This window comes from Cuculus canorus, chromosome 2 (genome assembly GCF_017976375.1).
Source record: "Cuculus canorus isolate bCucCan1 chromosome 2, bCucCan1.pri, whole genome shotgun sequence".
Taxonomy (NCBI): Eukaryota; Metazoa; Chordata; class Aves; order Cuculiformes; family Cuculidae; genus Cuculus; species Cuculus canorus.
In genome coordinates this window covers 111,613,982-111,631,823 of record NC_071402.1, presented here as the reverse complement: position 1 = coordinate 111,631,823, position 17,842 = coordinate 111,613,982, and the positions used below count along the sequence as shown (strand labels likewise).

Below are 17,842 nucleotides of genomic sequence, written 5' to 3'. Positions count from 1 at the left end.
ATACTAGACTCATGGAAATTACTCTGCAAATGAGATGTTAGGGTTAATGAAGCAGTTCTAATAGGTCCAATATTAATTTTTCATCTAACATATCAAAACTAAATTGTTTATAATTAAGGTGGGCATGTACTTTACAGCTGTTTTATACTGTAGTGAAATACTAGTTAAGCTTTAATCAGAAGACATCTATAGTCTGCCTTTTTTATTTTTTTTTAAAATCCTTGCCAGTCACACCACTTTTTACTATGAAGCTTTGATAAACCTATAAAAGGTTATTGTCTCATGCACTATATGGAGAGGTGAGAGGTTACCCATGAAGAGTGCTGTGGAAATGCAAGTGGGTATTTGGCTGAGGGAAGCTCTTCCTTCCATAACTAATTAACATATGTCTTTGTGTGCGTGTCCAAGCTGTAGCAGGAAAGTGCCTATAAATCACGATGCTGTTTGGCCATTTATACTTCCAAATCATTGTAGGCAGATCTGAAAATCTGAAATAGCCCATATGCTCTTCTCAGAGGTAACTTGTGTGTCAGTAGTGGGTGAAATAATGTCTTTAAACCTGGGCATTTCAGAAATGAGGTGCTGATACACAAACAAGTGAATTTTGGAGGTGGTCCATCCAAATTGGTTTTAGTAATTGCCTTTTTATGCTTCTGTTTCCCTCCTTGTGTTTATGTTAGGAAACGAGACATAATCACTAGAAATGAAAAGAGCACCGTGAATTTTGAGAAACCTTTGCCTTTATAAGCAAAGTCAGTTGTTTCTGCTAGCTGTTTCCAAGGCTCTCTCTGACAGGCAGTCTTCTTTAGGCCAGTGATTGTTCAGGGTATGACTTCTTGATCCATGAGTCGTCCTGCTGGAGATAGGGAAAATGTTCATGGCTTGAAGTAGAAGTGAGCACAAAAATTTGTTATGTTAATAACTTCAATGTATGGGGCATTTCAAGTGGACTAATAGTTCCTTCATTAGCCTGTTGATTTTTGAGAAACCATCTTGCCTTCATTGTAGACTTCTTGAATTTGCTTACTTTTTTCTCTCTCTCTTACTTGTTAATTTTTGAACTTCCAAGATAGAAAAATCTAATTTTAAATAGATCACAGCAGTTATGCAACACTGTAATTTTCAGCCACTTACAGAGTATGCCACATCCTTAAAATCAAATATTAATGAATTCTGCAATAAACTGTGCTACCACTTATGAGCCTCTAGTAGCTGGAAATAAATTGGTGCTGTGCAAGATGTTTAGTCTCAGTAGGCATCCCGAATATCAAGAACTAAATCCAGTCCAGACCAGTGGGAGCAGGAGAAGCATGCCCCTCAGATACAGAAATAATCTTAGTTTGATTGCAGGAGGACAGCAGAGCATTTCAAAGCTCCTGAACTGGTCCCTGACTGAAAGGGCTTTCCAGTTCAGCCCTATCTAGCAGAAGACCTGGTATTTCAGCAGGGTCTTAGCCTGCCAGCTTCTCCCAGAAATCAAGGCTAGATTCCTGTATTCTGGCCTCAAAATATTGGGCCAAATATTGATGCATGTACTCAGGGAGACTCTCGGGGAGTCAAGATGTACTGTGTTTTTCGCATTCATAAATTACACAGGATGACTTTCTGGATTTAAGCTTTAGGGAACCTTGTGAGGGTCATGAGTTTTGCTTTGATACCTCAACATTAGATCAGGTTCTTTCAATACTGTATTGCTTTGAAAGCTTTCAGGATCTGGCCCTCTTTGGTCCGCACACAGAATGACTTGGCATGAAAGAGATTCAGTGTGTAACAACTCTATCCATCCTGCAGCCATCAGCTTCACCACCATTAGTGGAAAACGCTAATGGCTCCAGCACCACTGAAGTCATAGAATCATATAGAATGGTGCTGCTGGAGTACTGGGACTGAACTTCTTGAAGGGTGGGCAAGAGTGACAGAGTGAACCTCGCTGTCTTGGAACGAAAAGCCATGGGGAATGTAGCTTCCATGTAGCTTTACAGGCTTTTCCTTTCAGTCCTGCCAGACTTATCTGCAACCCTCATGAGAGGGGGAGAATGCCTGTCAGAAATAATGTGTGAATTTTCACATCCTTGTTGTTTGGTAATAAATGCACAATATGTTTAAACTCCAGATGCTGTTCTGAAAAACAAAAAAAGTCAAAGAATATATCATTTTTAACCCTGAAAATGTAGCATTTGGTATTTGTGGGTTTTTTTTTTTCCTCTGTACTACAGAGAAAGCAGCACCTTGAAGGAACTGTCTTGTACAGGTTGATTTTTTTTTTTTTCTTCCCCATGGCTTTCTATGTGCTTTTATTATCATAACAGAAGTTCTTAGTGACTCGTACCATAAATGCAGCAGTCTGTTAATGAGGCATTTACCATCAAGTGCTTGAAATGTCATCTTGAGTGGTTTTAAGTATTAAGTTGTGATAACTGTGCTGTACTTTAACACTTATCTGTATTTAAATTCCTATTCTGACATTTTGAAACTGTGTTTTAGCATCCATCAACCTCTAAATACATGAAGCCTATTTAAGGCTGTAATTCTGGGCTCTCATTCTTGAAAAATGTTGTTCTCAGATAATTTAATAAAATCATTTAACCTGTAGGCCTGGAATTCTGCCTTTCATCATTAAATTGGGGCCTTTTGATGGTGATGATAGTTGCTTCTAAGCTCTGTAAATGCTCAAACTCTCAGAATATATATTCACGTGTCTCTATGATCAAAACAGTCATTTTTACTGCAGATGATAGAGTTTCGGACTGCAAGGTAAAGCCAAGAAACAGTAATGCTTGTGTAGTTTTACTATGGTGATAATGCAGAGCCCTAGGGTCGCCTCCAGCATAAAACTAAAGAAGGCATAGCAGGCAGATGTAGGAGTAGATTCTCATAAACTAGAAAAGCAGGAAAGGCCATCATATTGTGTCACAGCATGTCTTCAAAATAGAGGCCGGTGTGACATTGGACTGAGCAGGTGGTTTAATTAAAGACAAGTGCAAATAACAAGAAAACACTGTTAGACCATCAGAACACCTGCATAAGTGTGCTAAATCTTCACAACTGCTCTGAATCCTGTTGGCAGCAGTGCTTCTCCCCTGCTCTTGCTGTCCCATTGCTCTCCTGATGGCATGCTCTTATAAGAACATTTTGTCAGCTACTCATTTTGTTTGCCAGATTATGATCATGTGGCTACCCAGAGGTGATGGTGTTGCCTGTTCCTAGCCCCATTACCCTACTAATCTTTCACCCTGTGCTGTTATTCTTCTAGGAGAGGAGTATTAACATGCTTTCCCACGTTATGTGCATTAAATGAAAATCACATAGCAAATGCAAAATTTGTGGGTTTAGACTCTTGCATACCACAGCTCTTTCCATTTTTGAACTTGCTTTCCTATATTGCCTTCCTTCAGACAGCTGCTTCACTGTTACCTGTGAGCCTTTTGTAGATGACTCGTGCTACAGCACTTGCTGTATTTTTAGCTGCATCAGGCACTGTACGGGCAAACACATCTTTTCCACACATGGTGAGGTTGTTGCTTCATTTGAAAGGCATCGTGCAACAGCCTGTGCACTGTGGTGCTGTCAGAAACATATGCCTCATAATAAAGATTTATGTGCTGTATGTAAGTCAGCCTTGACAATAGCAGACTGTCTGTAGGCTCTACTTAATTCAGTGACTAAGTCTTCAGAACCATAGCACTCAAAGCTCATGCTTGTCTCTTTCCATTTCTACTTTTGGTGTGGTATCTGTGTTCCCCACTTCTTATTTCAGAGCTAATTAACTTATTTTAAATTAATGCAGGTTTCATCCCCTCCCAGTATCTCATTTCTTATCTCCTATGCAAAAGGAGATCTATGAAACTACATTAGTTTGCTTCGAAGCATGACGCACAGGAAATGCCCTGTGACTTCCTTAGTCTGTGTATCCTGATAGCTATCATCACTCTGCAGTGTATTTTTAAAATCTTTAATTTGATTAAATAGCGAATACCTGGTTAAGGTACTTAGGGTATTGGGTTTTTTTCATTACTACTTAGTTGACATGGAATCAAAAGCATTAAATGAGCACGTAATGAGGAATTCTCCTTACAGAGTCTATGATAAAAATATGCCTGAGGGACAAACTCTGTTTTCTGTCGTACTGAGATAAATTGAGAGGAACTTTATTGAAATGAGTGGAAGTAGCTCACATTAAAGTCACCATAATGACAGTAGAAGAAAAAAACTTGCTATCAAGATACTAATTTTTTTCCTGTTTTGTGACACACAGAAATGTTTTGACGCTTATTCCACCTTTACCTTTTCCAAAATATAGGCTTCATTACAAGGAATGAGTCCAGAAAAGTGTCTCTTGTTGGGGCTTTGTTTAAGCAAGGAATGCAGATGGCTTTTAAGTAACTATAAAATGAGAATAATAAATGATAGTGACCAAATTATGGAAGAAAAAGCACACACAAAAACCAGAGGGTAGTGATGGACCTTTGTTCTGCATTAGATTTGTTACTATACATCTGACTCAGTGTTTCACAATATGATAGCATGATTGAGATCGGAAGGGACCTCTGGATGTCAACTTGTCCAACCCCTCTGCTCAAGTGGGGACATCTTGAGCGAGTTGTCCAGGACCATGTCCAGAATGTCTTTTAAATATCAAGGATGGAGGCACTACCACCTCTCTGGGCAACCTGTGCCAGGGCATGGTCACCTTCATGGTGAAAGGTACAAAAATAAGAAACTTGACCAATATCTTGGCGTGACTGTTAAAATGATCTGCCAACACAGAAAATGAGGTTGAAGGTATTGAAACGGGAAATTGGCTGCATGAGAAGGACCATAGCCACTAGAAATGGGAAAGCAGGATTGAGATTTTGCCTGAACACTCTCCCTCAGTCTGGACCCAGTACTGCAGTGATGTATGCAGAATTGCTCCAACTCAGGAAAAAACACTATATAGGAGGTTTACTGATACTTGTTACGTACTGTGTCTGGCAGTTGCGTAAGCTGATCAGTCACCAAAAAATAATTTCCTAGTTCATGTTCTCCCTTTTTTCACTGTGTAAGTAATGGAATAGAAAAAGATTTTCCAAGATTCTGAGTGATGTGAGCAGACTTTGCAGGAGTCTACAGATGCTCTGAGAGTTTGGGAAAGATTTGCATGGTGAAGGGTTTGGGTGCTATAGGGAACCTACTGAGTTTGCTTCCCTGTACGTATACTACTGGCACCTACCTGAATACCATGGTGCTACCTTGGTATGTAGAATGGAGAAAAGATGTGGTCTTGCCTGCTGAAAGGGCCTACACTTTCTGGAAGATCTGGAGGTAGGAAGGGGGCTGTGCAGCTACCTGAAGATGCATGGCAAATAGCACTGACGTACTCTGAGATCCAATTTCTCTTAAACATTCATAGCACTTAATGAAGAGCTTTACTGAGAAGGAGGAAAAGTGTTGTGTTTTGTTCTGAAATATATTGCTAGAATGGTGACTAACTGAGCTCTCTGACAACTTCTAGGAAATATTAAATAAGTTTATGTGCAACCGTAGTTTTGTGAAGTTGTATTTTTAGGGTAGAGATGTTTTGCTTCCATTGATGTCAGGGAATAAAAGTTTGGATGATCAAAAGGTTGCATAAAACCAAACCAACCAACTAACCAATAAACCGCCCCAAAATTTACTTTTTTTTTTTAGTCTGTGTGATTTCCCCTTTCCTCTGTGTTAGTCTCTAAGCCTTTAAGGGTCATACTCCTCAGTTTTCTCAGTACAGTCCTCAAATGGCAAAAAATCCCATTGACTTAAAAAGGAATTGGTATTTCCTGCTTCAGCTTTTATGAAGGAGCAGTATTTCAGTTTTTCAAGCGATCCACTGATTCCAGATGTGGGGCCTCAATGAAGTACTGAATGTCATACAGGTGGACAGTGCTCTTTGAAAATCTACTACTTACGTGTGTGCTTGCACTCAGTTGTTAGCACGTAAATGGGTGCACTGTGTGGCCATAGTCAACCCACCAATATAGTTCTGGAATCCCCAGCATAAGAAGGATATGGAACTGTTGGAACAGGCTCAGAGGAGGGCTACAAAGATGATGAGAGAGCTGGAGCACCTCTGCTATGAGGACAAGCTAAGAAAGCTGGGGTTGTTCAGCCTGCAGAAGAGAGGGCTTTGGGAAGACCTTATAGCAGCCTTCCAGTACCAGAAGAAGGTCTACAAGAAAGCCGTGGAGGGACTTTTTAGAAGAGCATGTAATGATAGGATGAGGGGGAATGGCTGTAAATTGGATGGGGCAAGATTGAAATTAGATATTGGGAAGAAATTCTTCATAATGAGGGTGGTGAGGCATTGGCACAGGTTGCCCAGGGAAGCTGTGGCTGCCCCATCCCTGGAAGTGTTCAAGGCCAGGTTGGATGGGGCCTTGGGCAGCCTGATCTACTGGGAGGTGTCCCTGTTCATAGGGCTGGAACTAGAGGATCTTTAAGGTCCTTTCCAACCCAACCCATGCTGTGATTCTATGGGTATGTTGTTTTGTTTGTTGTTCAGGGTTTTTTGTGTGTTCTTTTTTTTTCCCCTCAGGAATTCCCTAGATAGTTAAGAGTACTTGAGTTACCGATAAGGTCTTCAGCAGTACCCAATTTTCAAAAAGGCTATGCAAATCCCATTTTTACCACTTACATTAAACTGAGGTGTAGTTAGGATTTGAATGTGTAAACTAGGTCACCAGTGTGGTAGTAGTGAATAAATTCCTGATTTTACATGGGTTTGCAATAATAATTGTAAACCATTCTTTGTTTTGAATAAGATCTTAATTTATACCAGTACTGAGGATAATCTTGATAACTTCACTCTCTTATGTGCATGAATGCGACCTGGTATATTGTGTAAACTCTACTATTGATAGTATCAGTGATAAAAAACTTAGAAGTAAATTTGATTGTTATTAGTTTAGGACTTGCATAAGATGAAGTCACAGTATCTGCTATATTACTGTAATTATATATTGTATTAGTATATTGACAGTGTACTACATCTTACTCAAAATTACATATTTTCTTTCACCTGGAAAGAAATTTTCAAGCACCTGGAAATTCATAAGATAATTCAACATATTTCCCTAGAGTAACCACAGTATATCGGCTTCCTGTTAGCAAATGCATTATATGGTTATAGAGGACTTTAAAGCTGTGAATGTGGAATTTTCACTGGCTTCCATCAGAGAGCAGACCCAAAATTTTGCAGAATTAACCTCTTCTCTTCCCAAATGATTAGAGCATTTGGTTCTCCTTACTGTTTTTAAACTTGGTTTGCCATCTGTATCCTACTAGTAATATATTTTTGCTGTAGTTGTCCAAAAGAAAATGTATTAAACAGCACTAAGGAAAAAATAGTCTTTAGTTTCCATTTCTTTCAACTGAATGTAATTTTCTGTCTTAAGTATTTGTGTTCTTACGAACAGGGAGGCCTGTAGGCGGGCGTGCCTGAAGATAGTTGGTCTTGTCATATCATATTTCTCACTTGACGGTCTTGCCTCAGCCTTTGCATCCTTGTTAGCAGAGCTGGTCATCCTGTTTGCAGCCCCATTGGTAATGGTGACCAAGAGTTGCAGTGATAACTGAGAGGGAAGGATCTTACGGCACTCATACTACTGCGGTGCTCCGTGATGCTCTGCGTGTTCTCCTAGGCAAACTTCTTTTCACACTTGTGGAGATCAACCGCCTTCTGGGCTTGTACATTAATTTTATTAACGGGCACATACCAGATCATTAGTTTAGGCTTATGGCTTGATCTCACGCTTTTCTACTCTCTTCTGACAAGTGAAAACATTTTATAAATAGTAAATGAAATGAAAATGGGATAGAAAATGAAAATAATGCTATGAAGACTATGTTGATGTTTAAATAAGTTAGTAGTTGGAAGACACATTTTACCAAATTGCTTTTTCAAGCCTTTTTTCTTTCTAATTTTTGATTACTTTTATTTCTACTCTGCATTTTAAAATGCCAGCTATTTATTATGCTCAGTAGATTGGTTTTAGATGCTCATCAGATAATTTACAACTATAAATTTTACACTGATAGTACAATTACGGAAGCTTTGTTTTATGTGTTAGGATGTAAGCCCAGAAAAATAATGTTCCTCAGCTGGCCCTGTCAAAGCAGAATATTTGAGGAAATGAATCTCCTTTTCTGGTTGTGTAGGCACAGTGCTCATTAAGGGAGCAAAGACAGAACAACTCACCCAGCAATCCATTAATGGGGCTTTGTAGCCTTTCTGTTTATGAGAAAACATCACTAATGACCCATTAGGTGAGAAAACTATGCAAAGGGGCATGCTTCCCTGAGCTTTCCCAAAAGGCTAGTAGGGCATCTAGAGCGTCTGCTAACTTTCATGTGTTGGGCCTTATATCTGTTAGTTGCCGGCACCTGTGGGTGATGCACAAAGGTTTTTTGCATCTTCAAAATCTGTAGAAATCAGACCAGTATGTTTTTTTGCTTCGTTACAAAAATGCGAATTGTGAGCAGAAGTTGAAGTCCTTCAAATTCATACAGATAGAGAGGCAAGAAAGGTGCTGTCTCCTAATATTGTATTTCTAGCCGTTCATTTCAAATGTTTCCTGTACATCTGACAATAAATTTTAATGGACTGTAATTATGGCATGAATATGTGCTGTACTTTGATTTGAAATCCACTTCCAGTTAATTAAGTGTAAATCCAAATGCTCTAACAACCAAATGGTGGCTGATTTATGTATATGGTTTAATTTTCCATTCTGAAATAAGATAAAACTGAGATTTTTATTTTAAAGTTTGCAGAGCGCTTTTATTTATGAAGTCACTGCCCTTTGTAAATTCTACCTATTGATTTCTTCACAATTGATGCCAGTGAAAGCATTGTGTCTCATTTATATATGTCTCTAAACATGAGCATCTCCTAGCAGTGCTGATGGTAGCGGTGCAGCATACAGGGTATGCGTTCCCTTATAGAAATCTCAGGGCGTGACGCAGGGTAGCATTGCTTTTAAAAAACTAGCTTGTGTGTGAGCAACCCCTCAGTTGGGTGATAGCAGTGCATGAATCCCTGCTCAGTTCTTGAGGCTACTGGTCACCCTGTTGATGTTGGTGGGGCTTAAAACATTATGGGTTTGGGTCTGGGTGTGGTGCAGGCTGGTATGCTATTTATTGACAGTTATGAGGTGTTGGGCAGTGACCAGCTTAGTAGCATGAGGTGCTTCTTTAAGTTTGCTTTTTCTGTAAGGTGAGAACGTGGGACAGAATCCTCGCAGTTTGTGAACCTGAAAATGTTGAGCTTTTAACCAGTGGAGTTGGGCTCTTAAAAATAGAAAAATAAATAGCTGGATGGGTATAAATCTGTGAACTAATTGATAACTCTATGATTGTTCTGGAGTATTTTTCCCACTTAATGATGATGAGGTAATATTTTGTTTAAGGAAAACACCATCAGTCCCTCCTGTTACTGGGTTTGTTTATTAGGCGTGAGGAAACTCTTAGTCTTCTTTTTAAGATTTCTATCAGTTTTTCCTTTCTTTTAAAGGTGGATTAGCGGCAGTGTTGCTGGAGGTCACAGTTACTGAAGGAAGCAAATTAACATACAGTATGTTAATTTGTTTTCCCTGTCCTTCAGTCAGAGTGAGGAGAGTCTAAATATTTCAGTGACTGAGACTTTGGATTCCCGCTCCTTGCTACACCACAACAACAAAAGCTATTTATAGCAATAACAGTTAGCAGCGATACAGCAGCCTCAGACAGCTATAGGCAGTGTCTCACCATGACCACAAACGTTAACTGCTTTTGCACTGATTGCTTCTGTGAAAACAAAGAGCACTGAGAAATAAAGATCAAAGCAAAACCGAAAGAAAGATTTTTTTATTGCTATGTTTTACTTTGCTGGCAGACCAGAGCAAAGGTTTTCTGAACATTTAAAAGATGAAAAAGGTGAAGAATCCCAGAAGCGATTTATCTTGAAGCGAGATAACTCTAGTATTGATAAAGAAGACAATCAGGTTGGTTCTCGGTTCGAGAGTTGCTGAAATTTGTTCTGTTTTTGAAGGTGGGCTGACTGATGTTATTGTTGTTCTTTTGTTGTTGCTCTCCTCCTCCTCCCCTGCCCTCCTGCTCCCTCCCTGCCTCCTCTGGCGTACAAACCAGAGCCCTGGTGTGGCCGCTTCAGCCGTGGCAGTGTGTGGGTTTGCATGGGTGGTTTGCTTGGCGCAGGACTTGCTGCATGCCCACGGGAGGGGGAATGCCGCCAGCTCTGGGCTGCGTGGAAGGCTTTGTCAGTCGCATTTCTCAATGTGTCGCCTAACTATGGCAGTTGTTCTGCTCCCTACAGCTTCCTCCTTTTGTTGTACTCATTCAGAGTTGGATTTCAGTATAGAGTGATGATAAACTGGTGTAGCCCAAAAAGGAGAGGGGAAAAAAAATAAATAAAAAATGTCTGAAACAAACATGTTATGGTGCGGCCAGGTTAATTTTTTTTTTTTTGAACCATCCTAAATTTAGTTTTGACTGAAAAAAAAATCAGCTTAATCTTTTAGTTCCCTCCCTCCTCCTGTGCCCTCACTACCTTTTACTGTCTGTGTAACTTACTTGCTTGTCATGCATGTACTGTGGCAGACGTTCCCCTTATGTGTTGCCTGTGCCATAACACTACCTTACCTTAGATGAGCCTGACGAGTAGGAGAGTGCCAGGAAAATGTTGCGTTTGTGCTGCCTTTAAAAGTGGGTGTCATGCTGTTTCAATCCAGTGCAAGCTGTGTATGTGGAATATATTAACAACAAAAAAAAACATTTTTGAAAAGAGTTCTGATGTAAATTGCTTGTAATGAGAAAATGCTCACAGGTAAGAAGACAACGTATGCTTTCTTTGCTTAGGCTATGTTTGTGGAGGGACTTGCCGGTGAGTGTCTCATTGCCACTCTCCTTTATGTTTTCAATAAAAGACTGATTTTTCCTTTTTTTTTTTTCCTCCTTTTCCCCTTTTTCCTTTGACTTTCAATTGTATATGGCATCCTTGCCAGTTATGCTGCATCTGAGTTGGCTTCAAAAGCAAAACCCAAGCATTTTCAGGGTGTGATGAGCATGGGTAACATCCAAAGGAAAGCAGCAAGAGCTATCTCGTTAGGTGCTGAAGTCAGGGAGAGAAGGAACAATGCTTGAATGCCAACTGCCAATAAAGCATTTCTTGCTGAGGGTCCTCCTCTCCTCCGTCCTGTGGCACAGCCATTTCCTGCACTATGGTTTACTAAGTGGCACAAAAAATGGCCATTCTTTTCCCAGCAAAACCGAAGCCAAGGATTCCTTCATGGTGTGGAAATGGTTAAAAATGGTCATGCTGAATATTTGGAACTTCTCCTCCTACACATAGACTGGTGGGTTTCTTCTAGGGTTTAGGGTTTCTTCTAGGATTTGCAGCGTAGCTCTTCTCGTCTAGATTCCCTCTTTTCTTCCTTCATAGGTAATGCATCTCTGCCTGCCCTTCTGCTCCTTGCAGCTGGTAGGAGAGTCAAAAAGTCTTAGCTGGGACCAATGGCAGTTAGGCTTGGCATGAAAACACCCAATTTTAGGACGGCAGGTCCACAAAAGCCATGCAGAAAGCCTCATTCCAGATACCTGCTCAGCGAATCTGCGGGCAGGTGTCTAACTGGAAACCCTTGTGTGCCCAGCCTCACAGGGCGCTTTGTGCAGGAACGACAGCTATCATTTTCATGCTTCATTTGTTTAAGTGAACATTTATTATTCTCAGCTGATAGTTACTTAATGGCAGTTTTTAACAGCTCAACTTATATAACCCTCCTGGTTTTCTTTCTGCTCAGCAAAACAGAATTCTTCCATTTAGAGATGACAGACGAAGTAAATCAATTGAAGAGAGAGAAGAGGAGTATCAGAGAGTGAGGGAGAGAATATTTGCACAAGATGTGAGTAGTTGTTTTAATTGCCTCTTTAGTGCCATACCTTCGCCGGTAGTCAGACAGCCTTGCCCCTCCAACACAATCATCGCAACTGGACTTCTGCTGTGGAGCCGAAGGTGACAGGAAAGGGTGATAGGCACAGAGAGTCCGAGAGGAACTCAAGACGTGCAGAAGGTGGCTTCTGGAGAAGGAAGTGATGAGAGTTTCAGGGAGAAGGGTAGAGGAGAGATCAGGCCCAGCATGTTGTCTGGGGAGTGCTTATCCCATTTCTTTGAATGCTCATGTGGTCTAGGTTTCCCTCTTTTTTTGCAAATCAAAGACCAGTGATTTAAATGGACACTCTCAACATTTTCAGATAGCCGTGCTATTTCATATAATTTTCAAACCGAATCAAATTTTCTAAGTGTCCTTCTGCAGAGCTCTGGTTTTGGTTTTTTGGGTTTTTTTTTGGACCTCTGCTGTAGCACTAAGACACTAAGAACAAAGAAAAGCCAGAGGTTAAACATGGAGTTGCATGTGTTTTTCTAAATGACTGAGTAAGAAACTATATTTCAGCCATCAGAAAGATTTGGACAGGTTGTTGATGGTTTTTATTCTGTAAGGAATAAAATGAAATAGGCATTATAATTCCTACCTTACTGAAAAATCAGAACTTGCACACGCAGCTGTGTTGTTAGAGGAGAATATTTAATTAAGAAACATCTGTAAGCAATACCTCATGTTTCTGAAAAAGGAAGAAAATTATAACTTGCTTAAAAAAAAGTAATGACAGGGTCCTAAAAGGGAGAAAAAAAAAAAACAAACCGAAAAAAAGTCAGCATTTTATTGTTTTATCTCTCATCGCAGTGGGAGCTCTGCCACTTAGAGGAATATGAGAATAAACCCCATTAAAACTGTTGCTTAAAATCGTACTTGGCAGTGTCCTTTTAAATTAAAACTGTTCATATGTCGCAGGGCTAATAGTGTTGAGATATCCTTTCATTTTGCCCTGGTTTTGGAGTTGCACATATCCAAGTTATTTTTCTTTAGCAGAATACATTGTATTATTTTTTAACATGTGTCTTGTGTAATTTTTGATAAGTAATTTTGCTTGTTTATAAATAGCTTGCCACATCTAAGTGTTTTTAGCCTGGCATTTTCTTTCTTGACTGAGAAAATTCCAGTAAAAGCAGAGGACCTTTGCTTTATGTTTTGCTTTCAGCATGTGGGTCTGATGTTAATAAATACTGTCATAATATATACAGTAGAGTTGAGAGTTAGTAAAGGACTGGAAAAGTTTCTTTGTATCATGTCTTATATGAAAGTTGCTGTTTCTGGCTTGTTACAAAGGAGCTCATGGGAAACAAAAAAAATCTTTGAGCTTTAAAGCAGACTTCAAATGAGGTAAAGTGTTTAAAAAATCCATCTAGAAAGTTGTTGCCAAACTAACACAGTTTCTGTCACAAGCAGCAATTAGAAATGGCAGGCTGAGAAATGGAGGTGGCTGAAAAGTTTGCTGAAACTCACTCCACAATGCTCTGTAGGTATTTTTTTTATGTGTTTTAAAGACAGGCAAATGGTGAGCATTTTAGTTGCTCACAGCAGGAGGTTATTGTGGTCCATTGGGTTAGCATCTCCAAATGGCAAGACCTAACAGTGTGGTTTGTGGCAGGCATTTTAAATTGATTGGGAGTGAGCATTTTTAAAGATCAGCAATGTTAGATATCTCTCCCTCTCTCTCTCATATCCACTCATTTGCTCTCTCTCTCTGATATTGTAGGTGTTAGTGAGGCTGGTAGTGCAGTGAATTTCAGCAGGCTGTACTAATCATATTAACAGGAATAAACATTTCAGCTTTTTTGAGTGGAGCACACCTCACAGGTATGAGGTGGTTTTAGGATGACGTCAGTGGTTGTGGTGGTGGACAATGTAATTTTTTTCAGTTTTAGGAAAGAGAGCAATGCCTTCCTACTATAGGTAGCCACTTACTACATGTAAGACTTTATAGTTTTAAACCCTTCTGCAGTTATTAATTAATCCAGTTCTCCCCAGATTTCTCTGAGGTAGGTACCCGATCCTAATTACAGGTCTAGAAAGAGAAATGGAGGGCTTAATTATGTGGTATTTTTTATTATCTGTTTACACTGATGTAGTCAAGCCTTTATCAGTGCCTTGCTTATGAACCTTACCAAATGGATTATAGATACTTAACTTCTAATTAGAATATGCATGAAGAGAGGTTGCATGAGAGGTCTCCAGAGGGCAACCATGAATGTCAAGAGTACTGCTGTAACTTGTTGCACCTAACACACTTCTCTAAACAAGTCTGAGATACACAAAATTCTTTGGTTAACATATCAGCTCAAGAGTCAGAACTTTGAGCAACATTTAGGAGGAAAAGGCATTCTGGTTACAGGGACCAAAAAAATCTGGGCATGTCTCAAATGCTGTGAAAAATGTCTTAACCTGAACCCCACATACTAGCCAACAGAAATTTTGCTCACCCTTCCTTTGATTTTCGCAGCACTGTAGTGCATCAGATACCTTCATGTCCAAGTGGGAAGGTTTTAAAAAAATAAATATATTCATGAATAATTCCATCATTATGATAGTCCTTATGATGATTAGTCTGATATTACTCAGTCTAAATTATACTTTGTGGCAAGTTTTCCATCTGCTGTGTTGGCTATCATAAATTTTGATGAGCAGAGCTGGAGGTTTTAATGACTCCTGTCATGTGTAGAGTCATAGCAAGTGGCAGGGATTGAGAAGCATATTAGTTTGATATATTAATAAAAGGATTGGTGAAGAAATAAATAGTTAATCAATGTTCCAGCTCTCTGGAATAAGAACTACAAAGTACACTTTTCAGGCTGCAGACAGTGAAACAGTGCTGTATGAGCTCTGTTATGATCAAAGCTATTTTCAAGGATTTTTTTTTTTTAAGTGCAAAGCCTACAACCTTCCATTTTAAAACATATTTTTATTGGAAATTTAGTTCTACAACAATATGTGAGTTTTACAACCCAGTGCACTGGAGCAAAGGACCTGGAGTATCTAGGTCTTGCAAAATAGTCTCTTGTCTGAACTGCTTTAGTTGATTTAGCAGGTGGAAAAGTAATTGTCCAAGAAACAACAATCTAGAAGGTTTTTTTAAAAGTGTATATTGTTCTTTCTCCATGTATTTCTACAAGTCACATTGTAGATTTAACTGAAAATCTCAAATGGCATGCATAAATAGTACACTACGTTTGGCTTTTAAGCATGCAGAAAATTGATTCTAAAGACTAGCAATCAAATTACATAGGGGAAATTTCGTTCTTTGAGGTTAATGCAATGTATAACCTCATGAGCCAGAATCATGTAAGGACTATCCATTGTTCATAAATGTATTCTCTAGTAATCATTGTGTATTCACTGGAAAATGTAGATGTGTTGTTACTTACACAAATGCTAAAACTGCCTGCGGTAAACATGGAAATTATTAAAGGAAATACACGTGACTTTTATTTTTTATTGTTAATTTTAATGGCTGTTTTTGACTAGGAGTGTATTCTGAGCCAGGTCATTTGGATAAAATAAGTTGTGATTCCTCTACTTAAAAAAAAACACCGAGGATCTTTATTACTCTCTGATTAAAGAGATTCGTGAAAGACTATTTGAAAAGGTGGCTTCAGCCTCCCCTATCCTTTAGGAAAAGATTAGGAAGAAGAGATGTTTCTTTGTTTTGTTTTTATTAATTAAAACCCCTCGTGTTGGCTACCATAAACCAGTAGGTACTAAAACTCCCGTACTGCTCTACAGAGCCTTTGTTAGTGGCTGCAGATCAAGCAATAAGCTTTAGTTGGATGCCCAAGATCTATCATGTCTTGTTAACTTATAAAATCATTACCTGTTGATATACACTGCAGGATATTGCTGCATGTTAATAGTTATCTATGTTGGCTAATGTAATTAAAAAGATTATCAACCTCCAGTATACCTAGCACACTGACAGAGCTGATGCATGATTTCCTGTTGAAACTTTAAAAGGTTCTGGGAGATTGGAAGAGTGAAATACTAATTTCATAAATGACAGTTAGTTGTACAGAGCACCCTAAATGGAAATCTTGCTAGTACAGGTCTCTGAGGAGATGAATTTGTAGGTAATCTTCCATGACATTTTTTCCTTTTGTAGTTTTATTGTCAGTGTCTTTGAGTATATGACAGCCAAGTGTTTTAAGAATGTTTTAGACAACAGATGTGTTATGTACTGAAGCTTTCCTGGTGCTTTAAATTGAGCATTATTCATGCTATAGATCAGGAAGGTGAGTCCTGACCTTGTAGTAGTAAATTGCTATTCAGACCTGCTTAGCCATCTGATTTTTAACAGTAAGAATAACGTAATAAAAAAGTGCCTATCGTCTCTGCCTCTCAGCTTCACACCTATACTGAAAAATAGTTTCCGGGGAACTGCATGGCCCTATGCCAGCATCATCAGCCAGGAAGACAAATTGAGTTATTATAGACTCTTACTTTAATCTTATAGTGTCATTGATAATGGTTCCCATCAAGACACTGAAAAGGGAGCAGACCTCTCCACTTGCTTAATAAAATATAAATCCCAGATATTTATTCTGCTTCATGACTTGGTCTCTTTAAAAACTTGGAAAAAACAAAATCTAAAAGTTGTAAGCAGGTACACATTCCTTTGCTTTTGTAACTTTGTGGGGACACAGACCAGTCCTCTGATTTTAGGCAGAAGTTTTTACTTACTTGTTCTGGAAGAGTGGGTCATAACTCCGCTTTGGAAATGTGGCTGCAGAGAAGTCAATGCACAAATGCTTATTATGAATGTCAAGATGAAGACACAGCCCCACAACTGATGGTTGTATAAGCCCACGGGGTGATTTTGTTATGCCATAGGTAGTTAGACTATTCTGAAGTCTGCACAGCCACATTTGTTAATGAAACCTTGTGAGTAAGGTAAATAAAATGAGAGAAGAGGCAGTGTCAGTCATATAAAGGATCTCAGTGGTTTTAGGTGGAACGGTTTTTTTCTCCTCTCAGCCTGAGGTGAAACGCTAGGCCTGCTGTTGCTGGTGGGAATTTGGTCCCTGGCAATGGAGAATTTGCTCCTGATATCCTGAAGCTTTGCACTAAGGAGAGAGACACTTGCCAGAAATGCAGCCCAGAGCCTTGCATGTTTGGATGGAGTGCAGGGTAAGACCTCACCCGGGAATCCCACAGAGCCATCAGATGTTCCTGAATGTGGCTGCTGTGTGGGTGAATTACAGCTTTAACAAGAAAGCATGTTGCCTTCTCAGGGCTAAATTCAGTCCTTTTATAAACTGATGGGATGGCACTGACTGCGGTGCCAAGGGAAAACTTTGCCCATACATCTGCTGGAGCACTGGCAGCGAGCAGGGTTTTGCTTCTGGTGTTGGCCAGTGTTCTTTGGGTAGATCATTAGCTCACCTTTTTCAAAACAGAAACATCCCAGATCTCTGCATATCCCATACCACTAAAATTTGAAACCACTAATGATGGCATTGCATTAATTCTTTGAGCTGAGTCCCTTGTTACTGAAATCACGGGCATGATCTCTGGTGCTCTTCTCCCTTTGCTTGCCTCCTGTTTAAATTTAGTGAAGTACTGACTGTCCTTTCTTCTGTACCTCACAGAGATATAATCCAATAACAGCTACGAGGCATTTTGTGTAGTGAACGTGAAATAGGAAGGAAATGGAGAAAATCGAAGAGGGAGAATTATTCATGGGAAATTGAGCACAGCTTCATTTCTCTGCATAAAAAATTAAGTAACGTTAAAAGAATTATACACTTGCCAATAGGATTTATTTCTTCCAAGCCTTTCACTTTTCGTGGGATCTAAGTCCTCCAGCAGAGAATCTTCTTGCAATAGACCGTTATTGTTGTTAATATCATTATTAAGCTAATTATCATAATTTTATATCTCAACTG

The 17,842-nt window shown here is 39.3% G+C and overlaps 1 protein-coding gene across 24 annotated transcripts in view; it reads left to right on the top strand.

Annotated features, from left to right (window-relative positions):
- Window positions 1–17,842, top strand: part of ARPP21 (cAMP regulated phosphoprotein 21) — a 199,114-nt gene that overhangs the window by 110,724 nt on the left and 70,548 nt on the right. For 17 of the 24 annotated variants that reach the window (XM_054059277.1, XM_054059282.1, XM_054059274.1 and 14 more), the window contains 2 exons: window positions 9,887–9,995; window positions 11,808–11,909. The exons of 2 other annotated variants lie outside the window; for them this stretch is intronic. In XM_054059277.1, the coding sequence (XP_053915252.1) occupies window positions 9,887–9,995; window positions 11,808–11,909 (211 nt within the window). The remainder of the gene's footprint in view (window positions 1–9,886; window positions 9,996–11,807; window positions 11,910–17,842) is intronic. 5 more of the 24 variants (XM_054059288.1, XM_054059286.1, XM_054059291.1 and 2 more) reach the window with 1 other exon arrangement.